We start from the raw sequence: 17,541 nt of genomic DNA, 5'->3' as shown, positions 1-17,541 counted from the left end.
CTAATAATGAACAAAACAGATTTCATGCACGGAAATCTCAACTTTGAAAACTTGGTGTCTGGAGATTTAAACCATATTTATACATATGTACACACTCTAAAAAATATAGTCATCTATATACTTCTTTATTGCATATAACCTGCGCTCATCTAGTTAATAATTCCCAAGATGCTCCACAGAGTATATTCTGTCCAAAATTACACCTAATAAAGGAATGCCAAGGAGATATAAACTGTCCCTGGGTTACGCAAGAGTTTTATACCTCAAAACTGTCCATAAATCATTTTTTCTTCGTAAGTCATAAACAGTTTCAACGATGGTTAATTATCATTTAGTTAGAATCTTTCCCTATGTGGTTACAAATTGTACAGGAACAGAATGTTCCATATTCAATGGCTAGTTCAATGGCCATAAAGGAATCAAGGGATGTTACATTGTTTTATGAACAGAAGCGATTTGCCTTGTCAGTTTCCAAAGCAAATCTCTTAAGACTATAAGTGGCCTGTTATGCACTGGTTGCTATGTTCTTAACGACAATGTATCATTTTGATTATTGTAGGGAGGCTATATGTAAACACTTTTTTTTTTAATGGTTTTCTTTTGAACTAACCAGGGACTACCCTTATTCCATAACTCCCAAAGATATATGCTTTCTGAAAACTATTTTCACACAGAGAGTGGTGAACCTCTGGAATTCTCTGCCACAGAAGGTAGTTGAGGCCAGTTCACTGGCTATATTTAAGAGGGAGTTAGATGTGGCCCTTGTGGCTAAAGGGATCAGGGGGTATGGAGAGAAGGCAGGTACAGGATACTGAGTTGGATGATCAACCATGATCATATTGAATGGCGGTGCAGGCTCGAAGGGCCGAATGGCCTACTCCTGCACCTATTTTCTATGTTTCTATGTTTTCTGTCTTGAAAATCATTAAAACACTTCATGGGGGAATGTACATGAGGTTGGGTTGACATAAACCAGATCTTCATAACACAGGGATCCCCTGTATCAGGAAAATTGAGAGATTGTTCAAAATGAATGCTGCTGGAGGTGCAGAATGATATAGGATTGAGTAGAGTGTTTTACCGGAACAGTTCCACTCTCGACCCAAGGCAGATGATCGAAATATGGGCCAGAGCTGACTACCTTCTCTCGACATCAAGCAGCCAGGGAAAACTCAAATGAACAGACTGCAAATAGAAAACATTCCAGCGGTTGAAGCCGCACCTTCCACAAAGGAAATTAGTTGTGATCATTACAGCCCTCAGATGTCGCCGCTGTAGTTCCTCAGGACTATAGCCTAGGCCCTATCATCTTCCCCTTCATCAAGGTCTTCCTTCCATCATAAGGTCAGAAGGGGGGGCGTTTATCGATGATCGTATGTTGACTTGCACTTGATCAATTTTAACTCCCTGTGGCATTCAATAGCCTTACCATCGCTGAGTTCTCCACCATCAATCTTCTGCGGCAGTCACCGCTGAACACAAAGGCAGTTGGAGCAGCCGCATAAATTCTGTGGCCACAAAAGCAGATCAGAGTGGTTGGATAACCTGCAACGAGTTACACTTTCTGACACATCCAAGATCTTTCCACCACCTGTAAGGCGCAAGTCAGGAATGTAATGGAATGCAGACTGCTAGCCGAGATGAGCTCCAACACTCAAATAGCTCTGCACATCTGGGACAAAACAGCCCACTTAATTGCTAGATAACACACTTCCTAAATCACTTTTCTCTCCCCCATTGACATACCACAGCTGTAGAAAGCACCATCTAAAAATGCACAGCAGTAACTTAAACAGCCATTCTGACCCACCAAGTGAATGCCAACCGGAATTGAAAATATCACCATTCCTTCGTCACTCGGTCTAAATCCTGGAGTTTTCTCCCCAACGACTTCACCAACAGGATTGAGATGGTTCAAGGCAGCAGCTCACTGCTACCCTCTCAAAGGCATTATGGGCTGGGAATAATCATGGCCTAAGAAATGAATAAAACCAAGTCGGAATGAAACACAAAGTGTTGGAGTAACTCGGCGGGTCAGGCAACATCTCTGGAGAACATTGATCGGCAACACATTGGTTTGATAATAGGGGGATGGGAGGGGGGGGATCGGGAGCTCAATCAGTCTGAAGAAGAGTCCCGATCCGAAAAGTCATCCATCTATGTACTATAAAGATGATGCTTGACCCACTGAGTTACTCCAGCACTTTGGTTATACTCAAGGTACCAGCAACTACAGTTCTTTTTTGTCTCCATAAACAAATTGGGGGTGGGCTACAATAATTACAGGTTTTAACTAAGTCCGCAGACTGAACAAGGACAAGCATTGTTACAGGTATAGCATCGTCACAGAGTCCTGGTGATACAGGAGTTTTAGGAACATGTGTTCAGTTCAATTCTGTTTCATGTCAGACATTGAAGATACAAACAAGCTAGTTCGGCATGAAACAAGATGTAGATAAGGGGAGGGTTGGGAAGGTTAAGAACAAATGCCCAAAATAAGCAACTGTCTTAAAAGTGAGGGCAACATGTGGCATTCACATTGCTGAAGATCACAAACCTGAAGCTGCAGTGAGTGATACCCTGCTCCTCAAGATGCACTCTGGAATGTGGAAACTGCTAGCGATATAAAAACACATCACTGAGCAGCCTGCCGAAACTGTGGATGCCGCTTTCGTCAAACAGCATCTCTTTGCCACTAACTGTAAAGGCCGGGACAATGAGAGCAACATTTCCACATTTAATATTTCCATACAACATAGGAGGAGTCACTTTGGCCCACTCAATCAACGTAAGTCACAGAAAAATCTCACTCCCAGCTAATTTTCCCTAATCTACTCCTTGTGTTCCCTTCCATTCCACCCCACTCCCACAAATTCTACCTCTCACACGAGGGGCGGCTTACAGTGGTTAATTAAATTACCTACCCAGACATCTTTGTGACATGGAAGGAAACAGGAGCACACACAGGGAGAGCATGTAAGCTCCAGACAGTGCTGGAGGTCACGAGGCAAGAGGTCTACCTACCAGCTGGCCACTCTCCAGAAATAGCTAAATCCCACGGCCTGACAGGCCATTTACAACTTTATTATTTTTGCTGTGAACATGAACTCAAGTCAGCATGCAACAAAAATAAATGAGTCCTCCTCTCCATCCCTTGGATCTAAACTCATTAACTATTGGAAATCCATGCTTCCTATCTACTCATTGTATTAGCACAGTGGATATAACTCCAGACCCAAAGATGACAAGTAAAACTGTGAAAATGAACAAATATATGACAATAAAAGCTGCCACATTTTTTTATATCGAGCTGATGAACATGCGGATAAAAAGATGTGCTTTCTGTCCTTGCACCGTTAATTTTAATTGATTTTGATTGAGCATCCGAGATTCTTAATCAGGCAATATGTGTTTGAAAGATTAATTGGCCGAGGGAAGAAACAAGGGAAAACTCTAAATAATCTCCATAACGTTGTATTCGCTAAAATAAACCAGAGAGCTAGAGTAGCTCAGCGTGTCAGGAAGCAGGTCCTGTTTCAGGTCGAAATATCCCCTGTCCATGTTCTCCAGGAATGCTGCCTGACCCACTCAGTTATCCCAGCACAGCATATCTTTTTTTTGTCAACCAGCATCTGCAGTTCGGTGTTTCTTCAGATTTATGATTTCTTCAGAGCATTCTGCGGTAAGATTGGATTTTGAACGCACACTAGGTGAATCTAAAGAACACTGAATTTACACTTGTGCGGAAAACTGGTGGCAGAATTTGTGTCGAGGTGTTCGAGTCTCAAACTCCAAGCATCAGGAACAAGTGGGATTCTTACACACTAATTGAAAACCATCTCAAAAAGGCTACTCTAAAATTTAAAAGCTATGAGGCAATGCACAGGAACTGCATCATGTATCAACCTTTTAATCTTAGATAGAAATTAGAACGGGTGCAATTAGAACGTGTATCGTGAATGACTGCACACAATGACCAGTTACAGTCTGCAGGGACTGTGCAGAGCTGGTCATCAGAAGCTGAACTTTAATAGATATACTGAGAACTTTACAATGATGATATTCAACTGAATTTAAGAATATTTTTCTAAACCTTTACCCCCAAAAAATAAAATAAACACCGAGATCATGGTCTTTTTTTTAGGCCATCTCTTATGTTGCACCAAGATATGTTACACACCCTTGTGCATAATGTGAAATGACAAGACACCCCAATGCATATAAATTATGTATAAAACACTGCTGTAAAATAGGAAATTATCCAAATGTTTTACCACTGCTATTATCACATTGGATTCAGTGATGCTTTTAAAGCCACTGGCAGTGGAGATCCCAATGAGAAAGTTCCTACCATTAACAGTAAACCCACCAGATTTGTCAAAGTCAGCTGCAGGGAAGTGCTGTTTTTAATTCAAGATTAATTTTTGATCAACCTAGCAGGTTACTGTTTAACAGCCAAGTCCATTAACATTCATGAAACCTCAAAATTAGAGCAGCTGATTAAAGTAGAATCATCTGGAAGCTCCCCATGAAGAAGTGAAATGAAAAGAAAGGTCTGGCTACTAACAGCAAAGAGATTGACCGGTCCTGAAACAAGAATTTATTGATGCTCTGAAACAACTCAGAATGAGGTGTGAAGTGGTTCTACTAAGGCTCTGCTAACAGAAATTGCCATTTACAAAGATTCATTCAAGTTAGTTGCATTTGGTTAAGGCACCCTGGAAAGACAAGTTATGGACAGTGAAAAGGTTTAAAAAAACTGCAGATGCTGAAAATCTGAAATAAGAACAAACAAGTGCTGGGAACACTTAGCAGATCAGACAGGATCTGTGGAAAGAGAAACAGTTAACATTTTAGGCCGGGGACCCATCAGTGGAACTGAATTATCTTTTCACAGATACTGCGTGACCTATTGAATGTTTCTCACATTTAGTTATTATTTCAGTGAAAGACAAATTTTAAATATTTGTTACAGAAATATACCACCTACAAGAGAAGTTTGCCTTCTCATGTTTTAAAGAGGGCATCATGTCATTTGAAGTCTGAAGAAGGGTTTCCGCCCGAAACATCGCCTATTTCCTTCGCTCCATAGATGCTGCTGCACCCGCTGAGTTTCTCCAGCAATTTTGTGTACCTTCAATCTTCCAGCATCTGCAGTTCCTTCTTGAACACGCATCATGTCATTTTCCTGATGGTTTTTCACGAGTATTTACCACTCAAGCAACATCAATTAAAATCAGTTTGTTTGCACATATTTCTGTGTAAAACATTGCTACATTAGTGACATTACAATCATGACTTCATTCAAAGTGCTTTACAGCCACTTTATTGGTTATAAAGCATCTTGCAATATCCCGAGTTGGGAAAAAACGTTTTCACAGCTGAACACAAACTGAGCAACATAATAGGTTTGATTTTTGATATACCTAATAATGGGCAAGTACAGTACGGTCCTATTCAAAATAGTGAATAGTAATACAATGACAATTATTAAGTCCTCAGCAGGAAGAAGAGTGAGCAATCTCAGCAGTGACTCCGGTGAGCAATCAGTATTTTTATTAAAATTACTTAGTTGGCAGAAAACAAATGTAATAAAACAGTAGACCTAGGAGTTTGAGTTTAGTTTATGGCCACAGTTATCCTCAGTAACCTTCCTCTTGAGTCACGTTTATCCATTTAATCCTCAATAACAGCCTCCAATCAGGGTTACTTTTAGTGGCTCAATGGGAAATAGTATGAACACGAAGAGTTATTCACTTCATAGAAATATCCTGCCACTTGTCAATAGTACTGAAATGTTTACTCTCAACTCATCCAAATACCAATTCCCTTGAAACACGGATATCATTCTTCCTCCCAAAACATTAATAACAACATAGCTGAATTCTTAATTTGATCCAGTTATATGGATGCATGAGAATCAAACAGATTCCTAACTGGAAAAAGTGTCGAGTCAAGAGTGTTTTATTGTCATATGTCCCAGATAGAACAATAACATTCTTACTGCAGCACAATATAATAAACGAGAAAAAAAAAGTTCAGTGTGTGTACTCACTGTATATTATATATAATATATATATAATGTATATATTAATACATACAGTGCCCTCCATAATGTTTGGGACAAAGTCCCATCATTTATTTATTTGCCTCTGTACTCCACAATTTGAGATTTGCAATAGAAAAAAATCACATTGTCAGGTTTTAATAAAGGCAATTTTTACACATTTTGGTTTCACCATGTAGAAATTACAACTGTGTTTATACATCAGGTTCATCAGTAGTGGAGTAAAGTGTATCGCTGCTGTGTTGGCTACCTTCTGCCAAACCACCATCTTTAATCAATCCCAGAAAGCTGAGATGAGGCTGATGATATTGACTTCATCGCCAAAGTGGCGAGGAACGGGTTCCCAACTAGGTCAGAAATCATATCAAAGGCAGGTGTTTTTAAAACAAATTATTTGGTCTTTGGGTTCTCCTGTGTAGCTTTTTATGCCTGATCAAGAGAACATGTGGTGGTATACAAAAGCAGTTGAGAGATTTATTGAGAGGAGGAGGGGGGGGGGGGGGGGGGGGGGGGGGGGGAAATGCGAGGTACAATGGAAGACTTGTGGGGGTAAACTGTCTGGACAATACTTGAAGGATGTGGACAGCTCTTCTCCTCCCTTGTGATCTTACAAACCAAGGTAGGAGGAAGTATAGATGGGAATCCCTCCTTCCCAGAGTCTAGGGACCCACCACAATTTTCTCCATTGGCTTCGTGCAGCATCAGGACAGGCAGTATGTGACACGAGAGTTTTAACATGCCCATGCATATGCCAACAGAATTCATTTTGTTCGACCAAACTTTTAAAATGAAAAGAACCAGAAGCATCAAATGCACTCAGGTCGATCAGTGCCTTTCAAAGTGATGAAAATCACCTTTGGAAACGAATTCCAAAGTTATGTCCACAGCAACAAAAAAAGATGGGGCAGCAGACCAAGTGCAAATCTTTAAATTCCAGCATATTCCAGGACTGCTGTTATGATTATTCTTCTGTTGTTCACAAAGACCCAAATGTTTACCGAAAAACCCAAACCTTATTCTTCCTACCACATGACAAAATGTTGGACGGGGCAACAACATTGAAATTACACCCTTACACTCCCACAAAGCATGCAAATAGCAGACTACCACTGGCAAACCACCAAATTTGATTTCTCAACAAGCAAAGCTGTGTTATTTACACCACATGCACAATTATTTCCAACAATATTCCTGCTGCTGTAGAATTTATCAACAAATTTAGGGATAAGGACTTAGTCCTAAGGAAAATGAATCTCCAATCTATCATAAAGCCAGAAGTCCGATGCTCATTAATGATTGCACATTGTTCAATACCATTCCCAACTTCTCAGCAGAAAAATTCATATGTTCATAAATGATAGGAGCAGAATTGAGCCATTCGACCCATCAAGTATACTCCATCATTCAATCATGGCTGATCTATCTCTCCTTCGTAACCCCATTCTCCTGCCTTCTCTCCATAACTCGTGGCACCCGTACTAAACAAGAATCTATCTATCTCTGCCATAAAATATCAATTGACTTGGCCTCCACAGCCTTCTAAGGCAATGAATTCCACAGATTCGCCACCCTCTGACATAAGAAATTCCTCATCACCTTCCTAAAGAAACGTCCGTTTATTCTGAGGTAATGACTTCTGGTCCTAGATTCCCGTAAATGTCCTCTAGACCCTCTCCAGAGCCAGCACGGCCTTCCTCAGATATGGGGGCCAAAATTGTTCTCAATATTCCAGATGCGGCCAGATTAAGCAGCCCGCTCTTGCATTCAGCAGGATGTAGGCAGCATTCAAACCAGGGATGATTTGTGGTAAGTAAAATAGGCCCCTTAAAATTACCAACAATCGCCATCTCCAACAATGGACTCCATTCTCCTACTGTTAATATTCAGTGGCATTACTATCACCAAGTGCAACACCGCCAACACTTTGGGTGCCAATGCTGACTAGAAATTTAACTGTAGGAGTCACATAAATAGTCTCTTCCCAATAAATCTCTCAACTTCTTTCCAATAGCACCACATGAACCGTTAAGCAAGTCATAAAAACACAATACTATAGCGGGCTGCAGCTCACCCAAGGGCAATTTGGGAAAATTACTTTTTTTTTAAATGAACAAAAAAGAATCAATGTTTTGCAAAATTGCCACAACAGTGGCTGCTATGGGTCTTAACATCAAGCCAGATGCTGAAAACCCTGCAACTATCAAACCTTCGAAGGGGAATCACACAAGGAAACTGCAAACCACATTAACTGGCCACAAACCTTCTACCCTGCCAGCAAAAGGATCATTACAAATACTGCTTCTGATGCATAGCACCAGCTATGGTACCTCTTTACTATAGCTATCAACATGATTCTGATATGCTCCCCCTAGACTGCGCTATTCTCAAAACTCATTTCAAAATGGTTGGGTCAGAACTGGCCCAGCACCACAAATGCAAAACATAATTATTTGTTTGCAGGAAAGAATTGCAGAATCTGCTGGTTTACACCGAAGATGGACGCAAAATGCTGGAGTAACAAAGCGTCTGGGGAGAAAAGGAATAGGTGACGTTTCAGGTCGAGACCCGAAACGTGAGTCTGAAGATGCCTCTCTATCCGAAACATCACCTGGTCCCTCTTCTCTAGAGATGCTGCCCGACCCGCTGAGTTACTCCAGCATTTCATGTCTATCTTAATTATTTGTTTGTTTCCTTCAAGATGCAGTTTGGCATTGATCATATGGTATGCTATTTTAGTGATGGGAAGAGACTTATGCTGAGCCTGAATAATTGCACTGATTACAGATAGGACAAAATACATGATATGGTGTTCATATCTCCAATAACTGTACATAGGAACAAGAGCTTTAATGTAATAGTCTGTATTATTCTGTTACACTGTCCTTTAAATAACCCGACTGATATTAAGATAAGTAGGAGCGTAATCCATGTTTTGATAGGGAACTCAGCAAACTGAAATACTGCCCTGTTTCAGCTGGATAACAGAGACATGAAATAAATACCCCTTTTTGTAATTGTTTTAAGTTTGTTTTATTCTGTGACAGAGGGTAATGAACTGATGTGTGTTCAGAAAGGAAGAAAATTCATGCAGATACGAATTGCAAGCTGAAGCCATAGAACATGAAGAAGAACAATGGCAAGACAGTTCCCGATTCAAGAGGAACTTTTCCCCAAATGTTTGGGGAAATAAGCATAAACAGCTGTAGTTCTTAACTGATAAAAGGAAACCTGCGACATGCTTCATTTTTTCTTTAATTATTCATGGATCTTTGTCATGTCAGCAACTCATTCATAGTTTCAGCCATTAAACGACATGGGAGAAAAACAAGGAACAATATACAAGGTTTCAGTGAGGTGGAGCTGGAATTCAAAAGCAGCTGAAATCTAAACCAAAAAACTGCCTTGCAAGCTGAAGCCATCTGAACAGACATTTCATCAAAGACACAATTCTTCATTCATACAAATTGCATTGGTGTAGTGTAAAGCATTTCTTGGGACACACTTCTACTCGGAAACTTTGTTGATCAGATTCACAAAAGGGATATTCATTTCCATGATGCTGGGGTCAATGGAATACCATCATTTATTACTTCTCCCAAAAACTTTCAAAAGATGGTGGTGGTCTACCACATTACATGCACAGACGGTCCACCCATGGAGCTATAGGCAATGTTCCAGGACTTTAACCTCACAACCATAAACAAAAGTTGGGAAGATGGGCAGCTTGAGCCGGAAAACAGAGTCAATGTTGTTCCCATGCACCTACCGGCCTTGCTCTACCATGCTTGTGAGATTCTACTGAAGCCTTGATGAGTTTAAATAATGCTTACACTCAACAACCAATATCTTCTGGAGATGAAGGAATAAATGTTTATGGAGTACAACAAATCATTGGCTGCCTGGTTCTCGATGGTGTTGTGGGAGTTAAACTCACTTTGGCAAAAAGAGAGTAATCATCACACTTTGGACTTGTGCTTTTTTGGGTGGTGGAAAGATCCAGTCAAATGTTGAGCCTCAACCCACACCACGTTGTTGATACTATATGCCTAGCAGTTTCAGGTTAATGTCAACCCGCAGGATGTGGACGTGGGTAATGTGACATTGGTAATGCTGCTGAATGTCAAGGAGAGCTGTTTAGGTCTCTTCTTGGAGATGGCCTTTGCCCACTACACATCCGCCATGAACACAGCGTCATACCAAGGCTGGATGTTGTCCAGATTTTGCTGGACATACCACCACTGTTTCATTTTTTGATAAGTTGTAAATGAAACAGTATGAATTGTAATTAGTTAGTTTGCAATCAGTCAATATCCCAACATCTGACCTTATGATGGATGGAAGACATTGCAGAAGAAAGAAGTAGGAAAGTTATCAAAAGTTTAAAATCAGTGAAGTAGGCTTTAATTGCATTCTCAGGGCAAGAAAGATCAGGGAGATTTAGGGAGGGTGACAGCATTTTAGTCCAAGCCGCGTAAAACACAGGCCACCAGCAATGAAGCACTGAAACTCAATTATGCTCTCAGACAGAACTGGAGAAGATCACATATCCAGAATGGAGGATAGTAGTCTGAAGAATGGTCTCGACCCGAAACATCACCCATTCCTTCTCTCCAGAGATGCTGCCTGTCCCGCTGAGTTACTCCAGCATTTTGTGTCAATCTTCGATTTAAACCAGCATCTGCAGTTCTTTCCTACGTATGGAGGATATTACGTTTAGTGCAAGGCTATACAGATGAGATATATTTTTTAAATCACACGATTGAGTAGAAGTTACATAGAAAGATAGAAAATAGGTGCAGGGGTCGGCCATTCGGCCCATCGAGTCAGCACCGCCATTCAATATGATCATGGCTGATCATCTGTACAAACAGTTCCTGCTTTCTCCCCATATCCCTTGATCCTGTTAGCCCTAAGAGCTATATCCAACTCTCTCTTGAGTTAGTTATGAAATGTAGCAGAAATACAATCGGAAATCTGAAAAGAAAATGTTTATCTGAAATAGTTGAACTCAATCTTAAGGCTGTAACATGTCTAGTAAGGAAATAATATGATGTATCTTGAGTCTCAGTTCCTTTCTTCAGATTTGCTGTTGAACTGCTATTTCCAGTATTCATCGTTTTATGGGCAACTAATTTAAAAGCTTCATAAACTACGTGCTATTTTACAATGTCCAGTCCCTAGTTTAAGTATAACAAAAGTTTGTCATTTAGATTCGGGATCAAATGTTAAGAGAGCCACTGCTGGGGCAAAAGATCTAAAAGGACATTGATTCCTGCAGTTAGACACAAAATGCTGGAGTAACTCAGTGAGACAGGCAGCATCTCTGGTGAGAAGGAATGGGTGACGTTTCGGGTCAAGACCCTTCTTCAGACTGGTTCCTGCTGTGCTCTTTTTCATCAACAGGAGGCACTATTCTCAAGGGTCATTTATGACCCCTTGTGGTAGTAACCAGCCCTGCAATAATAAACACATGGATTTTCATAACTTGCTCAAAGACAATGCAGATGATGGATTTTTTTTTTAATGGAAGTGACAGCCAACAGAAGAAAAAATTAGACAATTAGCCACATGATTACATTTATGGCCGCTAAATAGTGGAGATAGTCCCTCAAAGTTTTGCATGTGCCTCCACAGATTGTGGCCTCAACAATGACAAATCAGAAATGACTCTACAAGTGTCAGCTTGGTTTTAAACTTCACACCAACAGAGGATTTAACTTACACTTAAAACATAGTTTTGAGAGCAGAATGGATTTTTGATATCAGCATCAAGGGTGAGTTGTTAAACGTCCATTACTCAGAAATGAAGATTACCTGGCAGTATTAAAATAACCCTGTACTTCAAATATCCTAATCACCATTCACCGCTCAATCAACACTACTAAAATACAAGAACTATCACTTTCTTAAGCGTAAAGCATTGCCAGATACATTTATATGTCATAATCATAAGCAGTAAATGTGGAATCTATATGAAGAGTTATGGGGGAATGATTTTGAACTGTAATGAAATACTATATAGATTCAAAATCCCTTGCTCAACAGTGTTGGTGTTCAAAGTTCAACATACCCATTGTCAAAGATGTAAGTTAAAAATTAGGAGCCCTGACCTTTATTGTAAAAATCAAAAGAAGCACATCAGAAAGCTCTGAGGAAGGACGTAGGCAGACGAGGTGTCAAGTTGACACCCTTCTTCTGCCCACATGTGGGGTCTTGACCCGAAATGCCGACTGTCCGTTTCCCTCCACAGATGCTGCATGACCCGCTGCGTTTGTCCAGCCACTCATATTTTGCTTCACATTCCAGCAATTGCAGTGTCCTACGCCTTCATTAAAAGCCTATACTTGGTTTTCAACTGTCCACACTGCAGAGTGAAGGCCCCAATGCGAAACTTTGCCTATCCATGTCCTCCAGAGATGCTGCTGCCTGACCCGCTGAGTTATTCCAGCACTGAGTTATACGCAAGATTCCAGTATCTGCAATTCCTTCTGCCTCTACCTCTTCCTTTAGTCAGGAAAATACTAACATGCAATGGAGTTTGTAATTTACTGAGTGAGCCACAAACACACTTTACAAGTTTTATGAACTGTCCTTCCTGAATAAAATCACATTAGAATTTGATAAACATCCGCTGATTCGAATCTCCCAATGTGAGGAGCTCCCAACTACAACAGCCTTTAAAAAACATGCTCTGCTGAAATAAATCCCAAGATACATTTTTGATCAAATGTTGAGGCAGCAGCAGCAGTATTTGCATTCAGGGGTGAGTGTGGCAGATGGGGGAGGGAAGGTCAGGAGGAAACACTCCACACAATGTACTCAGACTGTGGGCAAACTCATGCTAAACAGGGCTCTCCCCGACTGCCAGCAGCAGCTCGCTGATACACTAGGTTATTCAGTGATCGAAGCCAGTGAACATTATACAACCAAACACAAACACCATTGCATACCATGCTGAGAATTGACTGCTTTCACTTGTGGATTAGCCCAGTAAGCTCTCCCTGATATTGCCACATCTGTCCAGTCATCAGTTTTGCACTTAGGATGTTTCTCATAAAAAGGCAGAAGGCTTTACTCGAAACATGCCCTGTACCAGGATATACATTTACAAAATGTAAATTATACATGCTGTCTCCTCATCATCCAGCCTTATCGACCTAACCAGCAGTGCTAACAAAACCTTCAACAGTGCTTTTCGCTGCAACTGCCTTTTTCACATTTGTATGTATGTAAACTAGTCAGTCCCACATAACAAAAGCAGCAACATTTCAAATCATGAAGGCTAACATTGCATTCTCCAGGTATTTAGTGCTGTTCAAAAGATTCTCAGCTGGGGACAGGGGGGGTGGGGGAGGGGAGGAGGGAAATCTCTGGTTTCTGATCTTTTCCCCTCCTATCAGTTGCACAAACTTACCGTTTTCCCAATATCCATTGTGGAAGTCTGTATTTATGTCCTGCTTCTTCCAGGAGAGGAGAGAGAGTGAGAGAGAGAGAGAGAGAGGGGAGGGGGGGATAGGAAAGAAACACAAAGCAGAGTTGTATCCAGAGAGACTCCTGTAGCCACTACCCTGTGGTCCTTACACAATCTTTCATCGACAGCTTGAACGGCCTTCTACTTAACCTGTGCCTGGAAAGAACATGACCTGCCCTTTCCGATTAAGTCCAAGTCCAACTGAATGGGAAATTGTTTTTCTTTCCTCTTCCCCTTGCAGCAGCAGAAACTCAGCACTCACATTCCCCTTTATGCAAAGTCTGGAAGTCGTTACGATCAGGACTGAAAGGCTGGTCGCAAAGATGCCATCTCCAGCTGAGAGCTTCCGGACAAGGGGAGGAGGAAAGCGGCTGGGGAGGTTGAGTGAAGGAGGGGGGGGAATCAGGGGGGGAATCTGACAGCTGACATCCTCATTCATAGAAAACGCTGCCACTGATGGTTGTATATACACCTCCCTCTACTGATTAAAAGCTCCCAGGGTTTTTAAAGAAATGAGCCGAGCTAAATCTACACTCACACACGACAGCACCTTCTTTTTAATACAAATGCAATTGCAACAGGGAGGGAGGAGGAAGTAGGAAGCAGCATTCAACATTTGTCAGGCTTTGAGCAACAAAGATCAGGAAATTAACCCTAACAAAAGATTTCACGTTACCAAGAGCGCTAATCCTTTCTCCCCACCCCCACTCTCTAAGCAAAAAGTCTATCCAATACTGAAGATCACAGATCACAACACAATTAACCAGTTAACCACCAGCTGTAATATGTAAAATCCCTCAAATATATACCCTGGCTAAAATTAGTTCCGTTTTCAAAAATTAGTTCAGTTTTCAAAAGGAAGCTGGAGAGGAAACTGCAGTACAACAGCATCAAAGATGTGTGGAGAGGAATGAAGACCATCACTGGCTTCAAGGAGAAGAGAAGCCAGCCGTCAGGAGACGTGGACAAGGCCAATGAGTTCTATAACAGGTTTGATCTGGTATCCCCTCCCACCTCTACAGGTGCAGCCTCTCCCCCACCATCACCCCCACGAGGCAGCCCCCCCAACACCACAGCTGCAGCACCTCCAATGCTGGCATCCCCTCAACTGTTCTTCACGGGGGACGAGGTGAGAGCTGAGCTGAGGAGGCTGCCCCCTGGTAAAGCAGCTGCCCCTGATGGTGTATGTCCCAGGCTACTGAAAGACTGTGCAGCTCAGATGGCGGAGCCTCTCCAGACCATTTTCAACCTGAGTCTCCAGGCGGGGAGGGTACCAGGTCTGTGGAAAACATCATGTCTCGTGCCGGTCCCAAAGCAGGGCGGCCGACCGAGATCAGCGACTACAGACCGGTGGCCCTTACATCACATATCATGAAGACAATGGAGCGGCTACTTATTCATCTCCTGAGACCACAAGTCCAGCACGCACTTGACCCACTACAGTTTGTGTACCAGAACATTGGTGTGGGTGACGCGGTCCTCTACATGCTGCGCCAGATTTACCGCTTTTTGGACGAACCAGGTGGCTACGTGAGGATTATGTTCTTCGACTTTTCAAGTTCAACACCATCCAACCCCTGATTTTGAAAGACAAGCTTGAAAAGATGGGGGTGGATTCCACCTTTATCTCCTGGATATACAACTACCTGACGGGTCGCCCACAGTTTGTTAAGCCGGGGGACTGTGTTTCCGAGACAGTGGTGTGCAATGTTGGAGCCCCACAGGGAACGGTTTTGGCCCCGTTCCTCTTCACCCTGTATACTGCAGACTTTAAATATAAGTCTGACACATGCCACGTACAGAAATATTCAGATGACACAGCGATTGTGGCATGTGTAAGGAACGGGCATGAGGAGGAATACAGGGACCAGTGCTTTCTGTGTCTGGAGTAAAGAGAACTGTCTCATCCTGAATACAACCAAGACCAAAGAGATGGTTGTTAACTTTGGCAGGTCCAAGCTCCCCCTTCAGCCGGTTAACACTGCAGGGATGGACATTGAGGTGGTGCAGACATATAAATAACTGGGAGTGCACCTTGATAACAAACTGGACTGGTCTGTCAACACCGATGCCCTCTACAAAAAAGGACAGAGCAGACTCTTTTTCCTCAGAAGGCTCAGATCCTTCAATGTGTGCAATGAAATGCTGTACTTGTTTTATCATACTGTGGTTGCAAGTGTCATTTTCTACGCTGTTGTCTGCTGGGGTAACATCATCAGTGCTAAAAACAGCAAGAAGCTGGTCAAGCTGGTAAAACGAGCTAGCTCAGTGCTGGGGGGGAGAGTGGCCTCTGTGGTGGATGTGCTTGAGAGGCGTATGAGGAGCAAGAAGCAGGTCATCCTCGACAACTCCGGGCATCCCCTCCATGAAATTCTGGAGGGTCAAAAGAGCACACAGAACAATAACCGGCTCCTCTCCCTGCGCTGTAGAACGGAGCGGTTCAGGAGATCCTTCACTCCTGCAGCCATTAGATTTTATAATGCTGACCGCTAGGCTGTATGGGGATCCTTTGCATTTTTAATAGTTAATTATTGGGTCTTTTTAAGTATTTATTGCTTTCATGTATTGTCCATATTGTATTTGATGTATTTTTTGTCTGCTTTCGTTCTGAATGTGTGGGTTTATTGGTTGTTGGCTTCTGGGCATCTGAATTTCCCTGAGGGGATCAATAAAGTATTTATTATTATTAAGAGTTATTTTAATTTAAAAAGGCTCCACCACATACACCACAACCCCCAGTTGATATGATGATGCTCACAGATGATAGTGCATTAACAATATACCATCCAACACAATGGTTGCTTCAACACTAGAGGAGGCCATTCCACCAATATAGTCCTATTCCAATGTAACTTCATTTCTTGGTGACTCTTTTCACCACTTCATAATTCTTCATCACTTTATTCCTCAAGCAGAAACTGACCCCATCGCACAAGATGCTTGCAGTTACATTCCACGATATGTTTATTCAGACATATCCCTGCAGTAATCTGCCCTCCACACATCCACTCAATACCAAAAGGACATTCATCTTTTACACTAACCGCAAATGGGTGACAATCTTTGAATGCTTATTTTCTTTTTCTTTGTGTCAATGTCCCTGGCCGGAATTATGTTTTCTAATTCTCAATAAGCTCTTTTTGGCAATTGTTCCATTTCTCTTCCAATGGTCAAATGCCGTCTTTGCGGTAATTAAAACTGGTACTTATTTGTCCTCACGAAGAGCGTTATAAAAACCCAATAGGTCAGTTTTCACCTTTAGCAAATGTATCCCTCAGGTACTGGCCATGACTTTTTACTCAACTAACATCACTGAAACAGCGTAATTATTATTACAATGCTTATTTTTCCATAAATTGCTGCTTGCAAATTAGAACCCATGTTTTCTACCATAATGGCAACCACATCTGAAAATACTTCATTTGTTCTATACTGATTTGTAACAGTGATACAGTGTGGAAACAGGCCCACACCGGCCAACATGTCCCAGCTACACTAATTCCCTTTGCCTGCGTTTGGTCCATATCTCTCCAAACCTGTCCTATCCATGTACCCGTTTAACTGTTTTTTAAACATTGGGATAGTCCCAGCCTCGACTAACTCCTCTGGCAGCTTGTTCCATACACCCACCACCCTTTGTGCGAAATGATGAACCTTTTTAGAAAATGCCAATTCAACCCAATTCTGGGTTGCAAACTTCAAGAAAGACCTCAGTGGGAGCAGAGCAGAGATTTACTCAAATTAGAGATGAGGAACTTTACTTATATAGGTAGACAGAAGTTGGGTCAATTCTCTTTGAAAGCAATATGGTTGGAAGAGATTTAACTTGAGGTCCTTAAAATCAAGACCAAAGATAGAAGAAAGAGAAAACAAATGCTCCCACAGCTGACAGATCAAGAACCAGATGTGCACAGTAAATGTCCCTCAACGCTTCCTTTCTTTATTTTGGTCCATTCACATCTAGTGATTATAACAAATCCTTTTGCAATAAAAGTCAACATAC

At 41.7% G+C, this 17,541-nt stretch overlaps 1 protein-coding gene across 2 annotated transcripts in view; it reads right to left on the bottom strand.

Moving 5' to 3' along the window:
* hip1 (huntingtin interacting protein 1) overlaps positions 1–17,541 on the bottom strand; it is a 189,709-nt gene that overhangs the window by 129,804 nt on the left and 42,364 nt on the right. The window contains exon 1 of one of the 2 annotated variants that reach the window (XM_055657953.1): positions 13,482–13,671. The exons of the other annotated variant lie outside the window; for it this stretch is intronic. Within the exon in view, the coding sequence (XP_055513928.1) occupies positions 13,482–13,499 (18 nt within the window). The 5' untranslated portion in view covers positions 13,500–13,671. Of the gene's footprint in view, positions 1–13,481; positions 13,672–17,541 lie in introns of those variants that run through there. 2 annotated transcript variants of the gene reach the window in all.

Source organism: Leucoraja erinacea, chromosome 28 (genome assembly GCF_028641065.1).
Source record: "Leucoraja erinacea ecotype New England chromosome 28, Leri_hhj_1, whole genome shotgun sequence".
NCBI lineage: Eukaryota > Metazoa > Chordata > Chondrichthyes > Rajiformes > Rajidae > Leucoraja > Leucoraja erinaceus.
Note: the sequence above shows the minus strand (reverse complement) of the source record. Positions and strands in the feature narration are given on the sequence as shown.